This window comes from Cataglyphis hispanica, chromosome 9 (assembly GCF_021464435.1).
Source record: "Cataglyphis hispanica isolate Lineage 1 chromosome 9, ULB_Chis1_1.0, whole genome shotgun sequence".
Taxonomy (NCBI): Eukaryota; Metazoa; Arthropoda; class Insecta; order Hymenoptera; family Formicidae; genus Cataglyphis; species Cataglyphis hispanica.
This window is the reverse complement of record NC_065962.1, coordinates 6,180,185-6,198,260: the sequence shown is the minus strand read 5'-3', so window position 1 is coordinate 6,198,260 and position 18,076 is coordinate 6,180,185. Positions and strand designations below refer to the sequence as shown.

Genomic DNA, 18,076 nt, shown 5'->3' with positions numbered 1-18,076 from the left:
GACACGTTTGTCTTGCTGATAGCATTATAACAATTACGAGGAGCAAATGCGAGTTTGTCGAAAGAGCCATAATACAAATCGTGTATTGGACAAGTAATTTGATCTTTTCCAAATTTACAAAGTGATGGAACTTAATCGATAATAAACTCGAATTTTATCAATGAATATTCAGTTCAATGATAACGGATTATTGAAACGTAACATTTTCGTAATTGCTTTCAAATCAGTGATTAAACATTTCGTATTATTTTTTTTTTTTTATTGATTAGGATTGTATTTTATTTGCGGTTACTCGTGTTTTCTCGTTTGAATGAGTGATCGCGATAAAGGATCAAGCTTTCTTTTCATTGGTTAATCATATTCGATGCATTTGTTCGGCAGTAAAGTGTACACACTCCTCGGTGGCGTGAAGTTAAACGCGTAATTCGGGAGATTAAAGTGAAGCGCGGCGCGATTAACCGTCATTTCTAGTGGGGCGTCGAGAGCGTAAACAACGTATCGTCGCATGTGCGTATTAAACATCAATCTTTGGCGTGATTCTGACAAAGTGCCGATCCAAGGAATATTCGAGTGTATAACGCGCATGTATCTGCGTCGCCTGTGAAATAAGAATAATTAATTCGTCCTCGCGATCATCGCTCGATCGTAAATCGACTCGTTTTCGGTGCTGCGTCGTGTGAATCGCCGGCAAGATGGCCGTGTTCCTTTTTCCCGCCAAAGGCGTCGCTTGAAATAGATTTACATACATATGTCGTTGACGGAATACGAGTGCCGAATACGCGATATCGAATGACCGGGTGTGTCGAGTGTATATGGGGTGATCGGGAGTGTCGAGTGTATCTGTCAACGGAAGTGTCAAGTAGAATGTCGAGCGATCGGGAGTGCAACAATGATTGTTCAACTAATTTTACACGAGATCGGGATGGAATTGGTGAAGCGCCTAACGGAATTTCGGAGCTGCAATTGGTGAGTGTATTTATTGCATCTGCATAGCTTTTTTATTTCCCACGATAATAATTATGTGGGATATTTATGTTTTGCTGTGCTCGAAATTGATTTCACGCGTAATATTAGCTTTCTTACAATAAATATATGCGTAAAGAATGAATAGCAAGTATCTCTTACTTACAAAAGATCTTATTTGCTTTAAAAAGAATAAAATCCGCAGATATGAAAACGTTTTTTCTTGTTTACACATAAAATAAATATAATAAATAAATAAAAAAATGCAATTTTATTTAGTAACTTTCTTGCAAACATAGGCAATAGAAAGATTATTGTATTAATGTAAATAGCAAAAAATATTTTGAATTTATGAAATTATTGAATGATTGAAGATATATATATGACATTATTATATTATTAATTAATGATATTCACAAAGAGATACTTTTATTACTTATCTTCTTATCACTGATCGATAAATAAGCAAGTGCTCAAATTATTTTTGTTTAATTATTTAAAAAATATTGGTTATGATTTTATTACAATAATTCTAAATATATTCAAAATTAATTTGTATATATTATAATTATATTTCTCCATATTCTTTTCTCCTAAAAGTTGAAGTGCTCCTTAGGTAATATCATAGGAGAAATATTTTTAGCATTGCACAGTCGATAATTTATTTGTGCGCTAGATGGCGTTACTAATGTAGTAAACAATCTATAATGATCAGAATCTGAAGCAATAAATTTACTTGCGAGCTGTAACATATTGAGAGAGACATTTTTTAACGTCTAAATTCACATAAAGATAAATAAATAATGTCCTTACATTATCATGAGACAAAACTTTGTAAATTTTATTTATTTGTAATTTTTACGTACATATAAAATATAAAATGTAAATGCCGATTATTAAATTTTATTTTATTCGTTAATCTAAATACATGGAAATATTTTTAATATGCAAATTTTGTCTCTTTATGCATGATTTTTGCACAGAATGTGAATTGCTTTGTGAGATATATTTCTCCAGTTATTAAAATATTAAAAAAATTTTCATATGTATTCTGGATAATTTTCATATATATTCTGGAATATTATTTTTATTAATTTTTTTTAGACGAATATGATATTTTAATGTATCATATTTATCAACATTATGATACATGCATTATATAAAAAATACGTACAATATAATAATATATTAGAGAGAGATTAAATAAAATAATATTAGATTGAAAAACTATATAGGGAAGAGAAAGAAATTACTATTAAGAATTTTCTATTATTTTTATCTTTAATAAATTCTTAATGTTTGTTTGATATAAACTATTAAATAAATAAAAATTAAATGAATTAAATGAATTTGTTTCTTAATAATATATTTTTATGAAATTATAATATGTTTTCTTATCGGTCTTATTTTTATATCATTGCGTGGTATTTTGTGATGTTTTATATCATTCTTATTTTTATAATGGTATATATGTATATGTGCATAGGCGCGTGTTTGCTTACAATATAAATCGTCTAGATAATTTTTATTTTAACTAACACGTTTCCTCGTAATCGGTCTCACAACTCACAATAAATCAACGCAATGCAGTGTTACGTTTATTATACGGATCATATGAAATGCATTATTAGAATGACGTCACATGGTGAAAATGTCATTTAGTATAGAGATGCTATATTACTTAGAAATATATCTACAAAATAATTGAAACTATTATATAACATTATAATGTATAATAGAAGCGCGCAATACATTTTATTAAATAAATTTTGTCGCGGATATTATTCGCGAGTTTCCATCATTCTCTACGGTTCAATTATAAAAATAAACAGGGAACAGAATTTCTTATTGCAGCTACTCATCGTTAATCGGTCCATATGGAGTTGCGAGTTCGTTATTCGCGTATTTCCGTACGTGCTTTTACGGTAATAGAGTTTATATTCCTATGTACCACGCGATGGGATTCGCGGTGTAACGCGGATTAATCGACGCGAACTGCATCTCGGAAAGAAAGCCCCTCTGTCTAGTCCCTCGTTTGGACATCGTGTCAATCGAAATGATCCACTAAACCGATCGTGTTCTTTGCCGCGTCGCGGCCACTATCTTTTGCATCACGGAGACCGCCGCCGTCGTCCCGCGACTCCGCCGCGTCTCATCTTCGTCGTCGCAGTCACGTCTTTCGAGGGTGGAAACGAGGAAGGAGGACGGCGAATTTACAAGAGAAAGGAAGAATGAGCTTAAAAGATGGAAAGAAGGGGGACGGGGGGGACGAAACGAGAGGATAGCGGTCGGGAGTGGCGCGAGAGAGACGCGCGGAGAGGTGGGGTGGGGTGGGAGGGGAGTCGGTGGGAGATGGTGGTAGCGCGCGCGGGGTGGCTCCGTGAAGGAAAAGGGGGTGCACGGCCGGTGGGTCGTTATTTTTGTGCCTGCTTCGTCTTTAATTTCTCCCCACCTTTTGCGCGCCGCGGCGCTGACGCCGCTTCGCTCCGCGCCGCTCCGCTCCGCGCCTCGCCGCGCCGTGCCGCGACGCCGGGCAGAGGAGCCGTGGCGCTGGTTGGTGTGCGGTTGTCTTAGTTCGTATGCATATCTCAGTGCCTCACATATTGATTCAGGGCGTCATTACGCGTCTTAGCTCGGCCCACTCCCACCACTGCTTAAACCTCACCCTCCACCACCCTCTTCCAGTTCTCGCCGGTTTCCCCCTTGCATCCCCCTCCTCACCCCTCGGCGGCCCCCGGCTCTCGCTCGCCCCCTCCTCCACCTTCTTCACCTCCAGCCACCATCGTCCTCCTGTGGCTCTCCTTCGCCGACCCGACTACCCCGATCTACCCTGCACACGAACCTTTACTACCCCCCAGCTGGAAGAATCTTCTTGCAGACCGGTCCTTCCCTCTTTCTTCCCCCCTCCCCCTCCCCACGCCCTCCTAGTTTAAGCGACACGCAAGTCTCGTCTCTCTTTCCCTTTCTATTCCCCAACCATTTTTCGTGTGTGTTCGCGAGCGTGCTTGCCTTGGGGGACACGTGGGGCCGCGGCGCGTGTATTCGCGTGTATATCGTCGTATACTCTCGCGCGCCAACTCGCATAATCGATACGAGATTAATTTCGATCGCGATGAACGCTTTGTTTCTTAGCGACGGCGAAGAAGTTTCTGAACGCTCGCGTTTTTATCATAGGCTCAAGACATTGATCCTATATAAATTATTAGCGATTATTGCAGTTAACGATCAATTACATAAGTTAATGTCTAACTTATTTAAATGAATTGTAAACTTTATCAAGTTTTTTTATTGCCTCTTAACTTGTTCTCTTTTTTGCGTTTAAAGTTTATATCTAGCACTTATTTGCTGAAATGTATGAAATGAAGTAAAAAAAAAAAATCTTTTCGAATTTATGCAATTAGTATCAAAGAAAATTTCTTTCTCTCTCCCTTTTCATTTTTTCTCATTAATCTTATATATCTTATATCATAAGATTTTTTTTTTTTTTTTTATACAACACCATTCTTTGCTTTATAGCAAAATCTTAGTTGGTCATTATATTACATAGCAAGTGTGCAAGTTCTGACTCGAGACCTTCGACTTTAAGGAGACTTTCGTAAATCATTGTCGAGCACAGCAAAGATTAACAATGAGAAATGATCGATCAGGCAATCCCTTCAGACATAAATATTATATTGCTATATTTGCATTTAAGAAGCTTTTTCTTTCATGGAGTAAAATAGATTCGGAGTGTGTGTCGAAGGGGGTAGCCTTGAAATCTACTTATGATTCAAACTCCGGATAAGACAACTCACTAGCGACTAACTTTAAGTATTTATTAATAAACAAGTGTTTATACGACCAAACTGGCAATTTATTGTTTGATTATTATATCACGACGTTTCGACCATATGGTTTTGGTCCTTATCAAGTGAAAGTTATAATTAAAAAGTAGAAAGAGAAAAATCGAAATGTCAAACTGACATTGTGTCAACCACTATGTTTGGAATACAGTATTTTAAGTATTTATGATATTCCTCCTTATCGCACAGCTGGTTTAAATTTTGATCGTTGACGATCGAACGATCTTGTAGAGATCTTATAGAACTTGTTTCAGTGCATTTATCTTTCAAAGATTATATGCGTGAAAATAAGTTATAGCTATGTTCACGTAGATATTTTATACACAATAATATTAGATAATATTAATAGAGTGCAACGTGTTATAAGATTGTTTGAGAGCCGAGAATACATGTCGCCACCTGTTGCAAATTTCTAAAAAGAACGATTATGATAACATTTATTATACCGTGCTGAGAATTTGAAAATGGACTTTGGATCCACAATTACGTGGTTTTCGTCTAATTTGAATAATTTATAGGAGAAATAAAATAAATGATTGCATATTTTCGCTGATACTGCAAGCATGAGTTATGTGGATATCAAGCATATCGAAAGATATATAAATCGTATATTGAATGTATAGGGACTCGATACATTTTAATATCGATGTCATAAAGAACGTGGACTCGAAAAGCTTATTTAACTTGTCTAAACTTAGAATCGCGGTCGTAAAACATTGTTGAACGTATAGATTTCGCATTTGCATTCGATCTATATTCGTGGACACTATTGCGGATTATATCGCGACATTATTGTGTACGTTATAGAAATTATGCGTGGAAAATTCTAAATTACTATTATAAATTTTCAAGCAGAAATATTTCAATTTTAAAAAAGGGATAAAGAAAGAGAAAGAGAAAAAAAAAATATTTATTTTTACTAGTATCAGTTTTTTTTTTTTTTTTTTTATGTGAACTCTACATCATTATTTCTAACAAATATTATGACATATTTATTTTTTATCACTTTGATAAATCTTTATAATTGATACCGCCCACAATTTTTCACTTTCTACGAATTTCATGTGTACATTGTGTGCGCGTAGCGGCCGGCGCACACCATCACATCGGTTTACATAAGTGAAGTTCCTTGGCCACCACCCTCAGTCACCACCTCTTATATACCCCTCTGTCCTCCCACGCCACCCTTCCCTCCCTCCCCGACCGCCCTCATCCTCCTCTTCCTTCTGCTGCTGCTCCTCCTCCTCCTCCTCCCGTTTTCTGCCCAAGCGTTTCTAATTTGCATTCCCCTCCGTTGGCACTCCTCACCCCCCCCTCACGACCCACCATCCGTCGTCTCCTTCGCGTCCTCATCCCCCAACGACGCCATCCGCCCAACAACCCCGTTGTCCGTCTTGCGAGGTTTCACGCACACGCATGTCCTTCGTCCGTGTATCACGCGCGTACGACGCGGGGATCGCGGAGATTGGGGGGAAGGGAGAGACAAAGAGAGAGACTACCCTTAACTTTGGCCCATGGAGTAAGACGACCACGGGATACGAAATGAGAGTAAGAGGAAGAGAGAAAGAGAGAGAGAGAGAGAGTGTGTGTGTGTGTGTGTGTGTATGTGTGGTAAGAGAAAGATGGAGAGGAAGAGGAAACGACAAGGAGGACGATCAGTCCAAGGGCTGCTGCAGTTAGGTTAGGGGTTGCCTGTACCTTCTTAATACCTTTCGTCGACGGATCTGGTGTATATATACTCTGTATGTCGTGGCCCTACGGTTTTCGGTCGTTAAAGGGCGGCGTGCGATCTGCGCCTCGCGCGGGAATGCAACCCTCAAGCGTACGGAATGTAACTTTTCAGATGAGATAATTTTTATTTTCTTTCGTAATCGATCGTAAACAAATCACTGAATCAACACCATGCAGCTTTATGTTTATTTTATGAAATACACGACGAAATGTACGAGGCTCTATAAAATAATTGTGCGTATTATGTAATTGTTACTAATGCATACTTAGAGCGTACAATATATTTTATTAAATAAATTTTATCCCAGGTATTATTCGTAAATCTTTATCATTTTCCGAACGTAACTCTAACAATTAGTTTCGATCGCTTCATGGGGTATAAAGACTCTCCGTGCTTATAGCAGCGACGGCGATATCGCGTTTTGATTCACTGCCCACGGATTGCGGCGGAAAGTGGCACAGATTACGACGTTCGCGTAAAGAAATCGCCTTTCGGAGAACGTTGTTCAGTATTGCCCATATACACTCGCGTATTCGATATAGCATCAAGTATCAAAAGCAACGGGTTCGAAATTCTAACGAGTTTTGGAATCTATTTCGGGTAATTATAAATTTTAATGAAATAGTTTGATTGGGAGATTCACTCGCGAGATACGGGAATTAATTATCATCAATGCAGTTTATAATTTTTTATGATATTTATTAAGTTTTTTATCTAAAGGTAGTAACATTGCAAAGGAGAATTAAGAGTTAATCATTCCTCCTCGTTATGAAACAAACTTTCCCCTCTTTGAATTTAAATATTGATACTAGCATAAAAGCTAACATCTTCAGATAGACGGTGGACTATTTCACGAATAAATTTACGTGTGAACAAGAACTATGCATTATTTGGAAAACTAGTAAATATGGAAAATTAGTAAACAGAAAAAATATAGCTGTTTGACTCTATTTTTTTTATATTTGATATAAAAAAAATTCATTTAAAATTAATATATAGGACACTAAATAACCAATTATTTAAAAAATTTATAGTAAGCTTATATATTATTGTAACTAAATTATATATACATATATATATATATATATATATACATATATAAAAGAAATATATATATATATATATATATATATATATATATATATGTATATATGTATATATATATGCAATATACACGTCATTAACTTTGCATATTATTGCAATAAATTTTTCGATCGGCTCGTTTATTCATGTACTAATCCTTCTGTCATGGACAAAGCTTCCTTAGAAATAATTAATAAAAACGCGGCAGGTTCTGTGCAACTCGCGGGCGGGACTTGTAGGAAAAGAACTCAAAGTAAGATGGTCCCGATCAGTGGAAACTTTTCCTCTAATTAAGAAGACAATGTACGGAGTCGGTGGAAACGTAGCGGGCTAAAGACGTCGCGCTTTTCCCGGCAGGACAATGCCGGCAATGAAGATAAAGAAGGGTCGTGGCAGGCATAATTCCGAAGTGCGTTAAGAGATCCGACTGACTGACGGATCTGTCGGGGATGGATGGCAGTAAGGGTTACGAGCATCACTCATCAGTAGCGGCCATATTGCCTCCTCCTCGGTACCATCTCCCCTCCCCCTCCCCCCGGCACCCCCTCACGCGCGCTAGGAGAACGCGAGCTCTGATAATTCCCCAACCCCCTTGGCACTCTATCTCCCTTGCGTTTCCCTTCTTCCACCCTCACTGTATCCCTCGACGCTTCCTCTTCGCGCTCACGCTCGCGCTCGTTTGCTCGCTCGCCATCCTCCCCCTTTCCACCCTTGTGTCTTAGTCTTACTGGTTTCTTCTCCTTTTCTCCCTTCTTCTTCCAACGGCGCTTCTTCTTCTTATTTGAACCCCCGACGCGCGGTGCCCGGGCTGCTTAATGAGAACCTCCACCTCCTCTTCGTGCCACCACCACTACCACTACCACCACTTCCACCGTCGCCACTGCCGCCGCCGCCGCCGCCGCTCACTCTTGGCCATCCCCTGGCATCCCTTCGCCAAGCCTGCCCGTTCTCCACCGTCCTCTCCTTCCATCCGGCAACGTGGGGTTCAACCGACTCCCGCCAACGAACTTGCGACCCCTACACGCGGCCGGCTCGCCACATACGCGAGACATTTTAGATTTTTAATATTGATTACGCTGCGGAGATGAGGGATTTCTCCTTGGAAACTGTGGATATTTTCATACATAAGTTTTGAGAAAATTTTCTTGTCGGAAGAAATTGTTTTTTCTCGATGAATTTTAAGTATTGCCAAAAATATTTCTTTTTTTTTTTGCAAGAAGAATAACTGGGTACTCGGTCTCTGATAATGAAATTTCATATATTTGATAGATAGAATTTTTCGAATTTGTAATACGTAATTACAACACACACATTCGAGAAAGTTATTTTTTATTATTTAATTTTATAATTTTTTTTTTTCTGAATATTTGAATATTTTTATATTTGCTAGTTTTGATTGCAAGCAGAGCAGATGTTTGTTATCCGCGACGGGTATATTTTTATATACAGATTGTATAAAATAATAAGAACGAGACTAACGATAAGATTTACGAGTTCGCGTCGCAGTAAATGAATATAATTTTTGTTACTTGTGAAAGTACTGGCGTTGGATACATATCGCCAAAACTTGTCTGAACTTCGGGGTGCGAATGTATGTGCCGAGATAGTTCGAGTCTGTAATTAACCCTTGCCAACTTGGCGGTGCCATGTGGAATCATATACTGTTCTATTCTCATTTGAGGTAAATTTATGAAACAAAGCTATTTATGCTTTGAACGGTTTTATGAACGATTTTATTTATGTATCATTCATAAAAATCGGTAAACGATTTTATCAATCATTTTTTAAAATTTATTTATGTCGCAAAAAATATAAACGTATTAATATATGAATTAGTTAAGAATTTACTCTCAGTTTTCATATTTTTTATAATTAAATAATTTTTTTAAAATAATTTTTTATAAATTTTTATAATTTTCATGATATATCCTTTGATAAATTTTGAACACACACACACATTTGCACACGCGCGCGTTAATCTTTCTTTAGGAAACTATTAAAATTAATATGTCGGCAATTTTAGAATGTCTAGACTTTACTTTGAGAAACTTTTTTATTGAGTTTTATATAGAGAAATATTATATGCGTGAAAAGTTTGAAATTGTCAAGCGCGAATCCAATTAAGCATTACAATAGCACAACAATCTTTGACATCGGATCACATTATATAGACGTCCGCGTAGCGTAACGCGACCTCATTGCCAAGCGCTGCAGGGTGACGCATATTTAAAATGGATACGATCGTTGACTTTCGACCTCCGTGATCAATACGGGTTCCCTTGTACATTAAATTTAGTCTACGAGGGGGAGTTATTACCGTTTCGTGTGTAGTTAACCAAATCAGAGTTCCAATCTGATTCGTATGTCCTGACCATTGATTACATCCGGACGAATTAGGTCACATGTAAATGAAAGTCGTAAATCCGTCCCCACCCCTTTCCAATTTTTTTTTTTTCAGGAGATTGTTCATTGGCATACTCACCGAAATTAAAACGTTGCGCGATAGGAACGGGTTGTGCGTGAAATTAATGAGCCGACAACTCAAGTATATGTATCTCTAGCCGCGTGTGTTTATACGTGTTTTGCGTGTGGGTGTAACGACAGCGTAACATGGTTGCGTGTGTGTATATATATATATATATATATATCGATTGCCGGCCAAGTCATCCCCATTCTCCTTCCTCTATCCTCCCCCCTACCACCTGGTGCACCCACCTCCACTACCTATAGTAATTATTGTGCTCCTCCACACATGTGTGTATTTGTCGTGAGATTTCGCGCAGGATGGTATGCGTGCAAGCCACATCGACGCACGGTCCGCGTCCCGCGCGTTTGTGTGTATCCGAGTTCCTTACATGCCTCGTCCGATAGTCTCCGCATCGGGGGAGCTCCGGCATTTAACGGGTGTCATCTTGTAAAGCGTATTCGCGCGCGCTGCCGCAAGCGCGAATCGGTGATGTCGATCCGTCATATCGATCGCTCGTGACGGCTGTTGCGGCTGTTGGACGTCTTCTTTTTTCACTTCTTGCGAGGAACTGACTACTTTTCCGCGGCGGGCGTTCGGTTTCCTGCGAGAGGAAGAGAGGTCTTTCGCCGTCGTGGATTGCTCGAATTATCGCCCCGTAGATAGAATCATGGCAGCGGCGGTTATTGCGGATTTACTCGTTTTGTACGAAAAAAAAAAAAAGAAAAAAGAAGGATCGAAGAGTTTCTTACTAGATGGCGGCTGCGATGAAAAATCTTGATACGCGACATGCAAATTGATTCAGGATTTGTAAGATTAATGCTTTCTCATTCTCCTATAAGAGATTATTGTGTGTCTTTTGTCGCATAGTCTCGCGATTTTTCGCTCGTAAATAAAGCTTCTTTTAAAACGCGTTTAACGTTTGTATAAATTATTTTTTATTTATCTTAAAATATATTATAAAATATATGCCGGCAAATTGCATTTAAGAATAAATACAATTATTTTTATTTTCAATTTTTTTGTCATGCAAGTTTCTATCTTTACAAAATGCGTTAATTTTATAATTATAAGCCATTTAAATTTTTAATCAACTTAACCGTGATTTTATAGATCTTTATCTAATTGTAAATAAAGCTAAATTTGAAATCTGCTATTTCTTAGCTTCGCATCAATATATCTCTTTTGCAATATTCTACACATAAAAGTTTTATTTTTATAAATTTTTTTGATACATATTTTTAAGAAATAACATACAATAATATGTAAGTGCCACTTGATCGGTACGAATATATAAAATACGATCTGGCGAGTTAGTGAATTAACACACGGTGTCTAAGTAGTCGCGCCACCTGATAGATCAGCCCGGTGCTAATGCTCTTGTTCGAAATAAACGGTCAGGCGAGTGAGCGCGCGCGCGCGCGCGCGCGCACACACACACACACACACACACACATACACATACATATACAAATATATACATACACAAACGATGATGGTTTCTAACTCCTTAGCCGAGTCTCGGTGCCCTGCACGCATACACATACACGCACACACAGACATATACAAGTATACGACGTGGCGAGCCACCCCCAACGGCGTATGTTCGTCCGTATCTTGGTCCGCGCGCGCACATACGTATGATATTCACTCACACAATGCGCGTGTGGGTTCACACACAATTTCACCGAGTCGATGATACACGCGAGGGTCTAAGCTACTAGCTACGAGCGAGCAAGAACATCTCCCGGAACCCTTCGCGCGCGCCACCCTCGGCAACCACCTCGTCCATCCTCCCCCTCGGACACGGACCTTAAAGGAAGAGGATGAAGCGGGTGAAGTGGTTAGAAGCCGAGGAGCGGACGAGAAACGAACGGACCGACGGACGCAGGACAGAACCCGCGGTATATAGCGAACCCTATCTTGCGACACACAACCACAAGTCATCCTCCTTCGCCTCTCCTTCTTCTCCCCCTTCCCCCCCCCCTCCTCTTCACTCCGCGAGTACCTTGGTCGCATTCTCAGCCCTACGGTTCACCCTTGACTCACCCCATCGCCACTTCGACTCTACTCGGGGTCTCCCTTACTTGCTCTTTCGGTCTCTCTTTGGTCTCTCCTCGTTTCCTTCTTCTCCCTCCCTCCCTCCCTCCCTCCCTCCCGTCTTTCTCCCGTCTCGTTCCGTCTCCCGCACTGTGCCACTTCATCGTGAAACCTCGAAGGCAATCAATCCTCCGCCTTACAGCACACTGACCACCTTCCAGGAAACTTCCGTCGTTGCGGCGGGGGCGAGCCTCCAAAAGAAACAGACGCTGAATTTTTTGTGCGATTTGCCCTCATCGACTGGTTAGATGAATTATTCCCGGGGATAATTAATGCCCTGATAACGTCGTTTTGTCGCTTTAATTATGCGCATGTAATTTTAATCATTACCTCAACGGCAATTGATATATTTTATGGATCATAGTAGAAGGAAACTAAAAGTTGATTTTTTTGAAGATTTAAAAAAGAAGTCGATTATTTTAAATTATTTAATTTTCTCTCTTTTCTTTTTCTAAAAATCAAAAATCTGTTTCTCGTAACAATTTTATTTCTATATGAAGGATCATCGAAAATGCCTTATACGGTGCTTTTTGATTAAAAAAAAAAAAAAAAAAAAAAACGATGATTTTTTTACAGTTGTAATTTCTTCTTACTGGAAGCGCGTGATGCGACTGTCACCTAGTTAGAAAAGCAACATTTTCGCTGTTGCACTTTCTTGCTCGAGTCTTGCGCGTCCGGTGCATTTATTTTCTTAACTTCGCGTACCGCGCTCCAGTATCTGCCGCTCTCTTTTCCCTCCTCGTGCCTCCGCAGGCAATCGATTCAACGTCTTACAGCGTGCTAACCATCCTCCGAGAAAATTCCAGCAGCCGCTTGCAACTGCGGGGTAGAAACGACGAAAAAGAATTGCGAATGCTTAATCGTGCGTTCTACGGATACGACGATAATTTGCATTATTTCGCTTCCCCCGGCATTGTTTTAATCGATCTACCGTCTCACGACTACACGTTTCGCGAAAGTATCGCGCGAGATGAATCTGCTAGCGAGAAGTCGTGAAATGTTAATCGTAATTCTAACGGACTGTTACAACGTTTTGACGATATGCATTGCATTAGGAGATTCGCTATTCGATTCGAGACGCGGGGTATCCGAGACAGACAATGACCAGCGAGTATTGTTTTTTTTTTTTTTTTCTCCATATAATTTTTTTGCATATTTCCCTGCAGCGTCACTTTGCATTATCTTCGCACCGTCTCGCGGTTAAAAGTTTCGCAGGCAATTAATCTTTGGCTGTACAGTATACTGACCACGTTTACAAGAGAGGAACTTTCACTATATTACGACGTATAGCGACTATGCTCCCAGGAACTTCCACCCGGTTGCGCGTGATGGCTTGATCCGAAGAACAAAATCGTGAATGGTTAATCGTTGGTTGCGCCAGCGATAAATTTACATTACATGGTGCTCTCAACGTCATTCCGACACGAAAGTTTCAAGTTACGGGCTAAATTGTATTTTTCAAAATTATATATCCGTTTAAAGAATTGCGCCGAGACACGCATCACATATCCGTAGTTTTTCTTCTAATAATATATAATTCGTATTTTTACACACAAAGTACCCTGAAATTCCTATTATAATGACATCCACCAGTGTGTACATCAGGCACAAGAAAATATATTGAAAATAATATTTAAATGAGAAGTTTTATCGACAATAGATTTTTCTATTAGCATAATTTTAATACGATATTTCTATTACATCATCCGAGATTATATTTTATGAATACCGGATTATTTACGAATTTTAATCGACGATTAAATTAAGATTTGATCATTTTTTCTTCGTCTCTTGTCTTCGGAAAAGACGTGTCTTTTATGATAATCTTGGATCAGTACGCATACAAGGACGAGCATTGGAAAATCGTCGATTCATAAATTAAAACAAGACAATTCTTTCAATCAAAACTCGGGCTAAATCGCGGACAGTTAATTCGTTGGGCTACTCCAGGCTTCTTGCGGTTATTTCTGCGGGTCATTTCCATCTCGCCGCCAAAGGCTACGAAGTCAAATCGGGAACCAATCAATACCGATAATTAATTAGAAAAATTGGAAAGAGAGAGAAAAAAAAAGAAAGTCACGAGAAACTCGAGAGCTCGGGCTCACCGCCGTTGGAAAAATTGCCGGAGGCTTTCGTTTGATTCCACATCGCCCCTTTTCCACCTTTCGTCCTTCTTGCGCTTTAATCCTCCCCTTCTGCATCCTCGCGGTATCCTTCGCGCGTTTCCTTCTTCCTGCCCAGGTTCATCTCCATCGGCGCACTCGTGTCTTCATGCCCTTTTGCTATTGAATAAATTAACGTTTTTTAGTTTGCCGATATTCTGAGAAGGCCGAGCGTCGACGAACGCTATATCTTTCGTTCTATTGGAATGAATGAACTTTTTTTTCTTTCAAAGCCAAGTCGACTCGGTCGGTGGCCATCGAGCTCATTCATCCGCTAAAATTCTGGAGGAATTTTAATAACTTGGATTCGTGCTGATTAAAACGGAAGTCGCGTCTACTATCGAGCCGGCAGCGGCGGCAACTTCGAGCTCCGCGATATTTTGCTTTTGTACGTTTACGCTCTATAGATGTACTGAGGTTCTTTTACTCGCATTTAACAGGAGTTTGTTTTTGTCTCCCGTCAGATTAAATTCGCTTTACTCGTGGATTCGGTTTGTTTGCTGAAGCATAATAATCAATTTTCGTAACATAATGTTGTAATATTGATGCACGTATGCATTTGAATCGATATGATATGTAAAGCTGCCTTTGTCAGGATAGATTTATTATTTTGATAAAATACAATTTTTGTATTAATAGTTCTGCTTATCAGTCAATAAGATATTTTATTAAAGTATAATATCCGTTTATAATTGCATAATATTTTTCTAATTCTAAGAAATATTGTATCTTTTATTTTGAAGTTCTTAATATTTCTTTCACATCATATGCATAATATTTTTTTCTTTATTCAGCTGTCCTTCTTAGGTTACTAACAATGATAGAGAAATATTAACATGAATAATATTTATTTATTATTTATTATTTAGAAACTTTTTTCTTTTTTTTAAACGTCAACAAAAAAGTTAACGTGATATTTTTTGTCATATATATGTGTAAAATAATTTTATACAAAATTTGTATATATATATTCCTTAGATCATTGCTGCTATAATTTCCTTTCTGACCCAGTGTCATTGGGCAAATGCCCCACTGCCCCCTCCCATCCCGCGATCCATAATGGACTACGTGACTTTACGACCGCATTAACCATTTAATTCCACTCTACAAGTAGTATCAGCAGCACTACCGCCACCGACTGGCACTTCAGGGTGAGGGTGTCATTCGGTCTGCTGGTCTGTCGGTCTGTCGGTCGGACTAGGGGGGGCGAGAAAAGAGCAAGAGAGAGAGAGAGAGAGAGAGAGAGAAGGCGCATGGCGCACGTCCACTATCAATTTATCACCCAACCCCCGACAACTTTCCCTCTCAGACCTCATTCTCGTTTTCCCTCTTTTCTCGGGTCGTCTACCCCCTCCTTCCTCTTCGCGATCCGCTTGACGGTAGGGGGAGACGGAAGGGGGCGAAAGTAAGCGAGATGGAGGAGAAGATGGAGTGAGAGGAGAAGAAAGAACGACGAGGAGAACAAGAGAAAAAGAGAGAAATGAGTCGAAACGACCATGACCAGCGCAACGTAGCGATGGTCAGTTCGGGGCCATAGGATCGCGGTTTCTACAGTGTCTTGCAGCGAGCGATGCATTCACGTTTCTCCTCTCTCTCTCTCTTTCTTTCTCTTCTGCAGTAATCACGTGCATGCTACGAATGCAACCTGCTACACGCGCGCGCAAGTGCGATGTGCACGTGCAACTCTCGTCGCCGATGCGTGTCTTTATAAGTCACTGTCTTTCAATCGGGGAGATGCTTATTAGTCCGGATGAATATTAATTGTCTACATTCTACCTGTCAGTGCATCGGCCTTGTCTATTTGATGCGATTTCTCGGTGCGAGAGGAAGAGCCGTCGCGTGCCGATTGTATATTAATTTTTAAGCCTCTCTTGCTTTAAATATGAAGTAGCCCATCTAGAATGGATCCTATAAATTATGAACTCTTGATTTATGCTTTAAACATATGAAGAAATAAGGGCAGAAAATGTAAGAACCTAAATCACAACATATATTGGTGCATAACATGTTGATCAAACGTTTATGATATAAAAATATCTATCCTTGTCATATATTACAAGATTTTTTTCTTCTCATTTTTTATGTGTCATTATCACATGATTCGTACATTATACAATGCTAATGATGATTAATAGTAAAGAGAAATCACGTTGCATTGTTGACCTTTAGCATAGATAGCTTACAAGCGCACGTAACATAAGATGCATATATATCCAGATGATCGAAGCATTAATATAAATAACATTTCTAGATACTCGCCATTTTTTCTAAATAAATATACATGTTACTTTTAATTTCTTTATGGAAGGTATTTGGATTTGCTCGGAAAAAATTCTAAATTGCCCATAAAATATTTGCTAAGCTTGTATGTAAATAAACAAAATTTTAATTTAATTAATGAATTTTAATTTAATTAACGATTTTGAATATAATCCACAATTTAAAAAAGAAAACCCTCTGTAGGGAAGTGTACATTAAATTCTTCGCATAATATAACACTTTGTCATTTTTACCACCAACATACTCATGATAATCATATACATATCTCCCTCAATGTTATATACCACTCACATATATACACATACATATATCACTTTTAAGTAATTTCTCCTTCAAAGGAACTGTTTATTCGGACATCAGTGTATGGAATGTGTTAAAGTTGGCTCCCGCGATTCACCAACGTAATGCTAATTAATTACTCTAGCGGAAAAGAAAATGAGATCTCGTAAGCCTCGACCCTCTGGCAGCGAGCAAGATTACGACTCAACTCCGGCGGAAGGGTTGCAGCCCCGGTGCTTGATTTTATTGCTCGCCCCTTCCCCCTCCCCTCCTTCCCCCCGACTTTTCCACACCGTTCTTTACCGCCTTCTTTACCGCCCAACATCCTCATACTTTCGTCATACCTCCCGCTTTCTTTTTTTTTTCTTTTTTCTCGGCTATCCCCAACCTCCATAGTTGAAAAGTTTCTCGCAGTATCCGGTTTTATATATAATTGAGAGAAACATATATATATATATATATATATATATATATATTTATGTGTGATATAGGTGTGTGAATGTTTTGCACGTTTTATGTATCATTTAAAATCCAATTGACCCAACGATGACCGAAGGCTCTTCAAGATCAAGATCGTATTTCTTTTTTTCAATATTATCAATATATTTTCAATATATTTTCAATATATTTCAATATTTTCAATATATTTTTTTCAATATATTTCAATTCCGAAAATTTGAAGAATTTGATTCTATGATTGATGCATTAAAGGCGAAAATTTAAATACTTTTGGGAAATATGAAAAAATATAATTTTTTCTTTGGATAAATAAGTATGGAAATTATTTATATTCAATAAAATTTAGAGAGAAAGATATGGGAAGGTCTCGGTGTATAAAATTTATTTTATCGTTTGATTTGTTTACGTATATAGGCATATTAAGCAATTAATTTTTCCTTAAAGCAATCCCTTTCTATTTTTAGATTAATGCGCCTAATCGCCCTGTTAGAGCAGTTCTTTGCACATTCTTTGCACGCTCTTTGTGTTGTCTTTAAGCTTTGCTTTTACGTTTGAGTTAACATATCTTCATGTTAACGCACATTTTCCGAGCTAAAAAAAAAAAAGTACGCGTCGAAGATATTAATTATTAATAATGCAACATTAGTGTCGACAATTATTATCGTTGTCATACTGCTTATTTAGCTTAAGTATTAAATATTATAACTTAAAC

General features: G+C 38.5%; 1 protein-coding gene across 3 annotated transcripts in view; it reads left to right on the top strand.

The window, feature by feature from the left end:
- LOC126851964 (protein jim lovell) overlaps positions 1 to 18,076 on the top strand; it is a 139,746-nt gene continuing 121,670 nt past the window's right edge. For all 3 annotated transcript variants that reach the window (XM_050596366.1, XM_050596363.1, XM_050596367.1), the window contains exon 1: positions 1 to 966. In XM_050596366.1, coding sequence (XP_050452323.1) covers positions 890 to 966 — 77 coding nt within the window. In that variant the 5' untranslated portion in view covers positions 1 to 889. The remainder of the gene's footprint in view (positions 967 to 18,076) is intronic.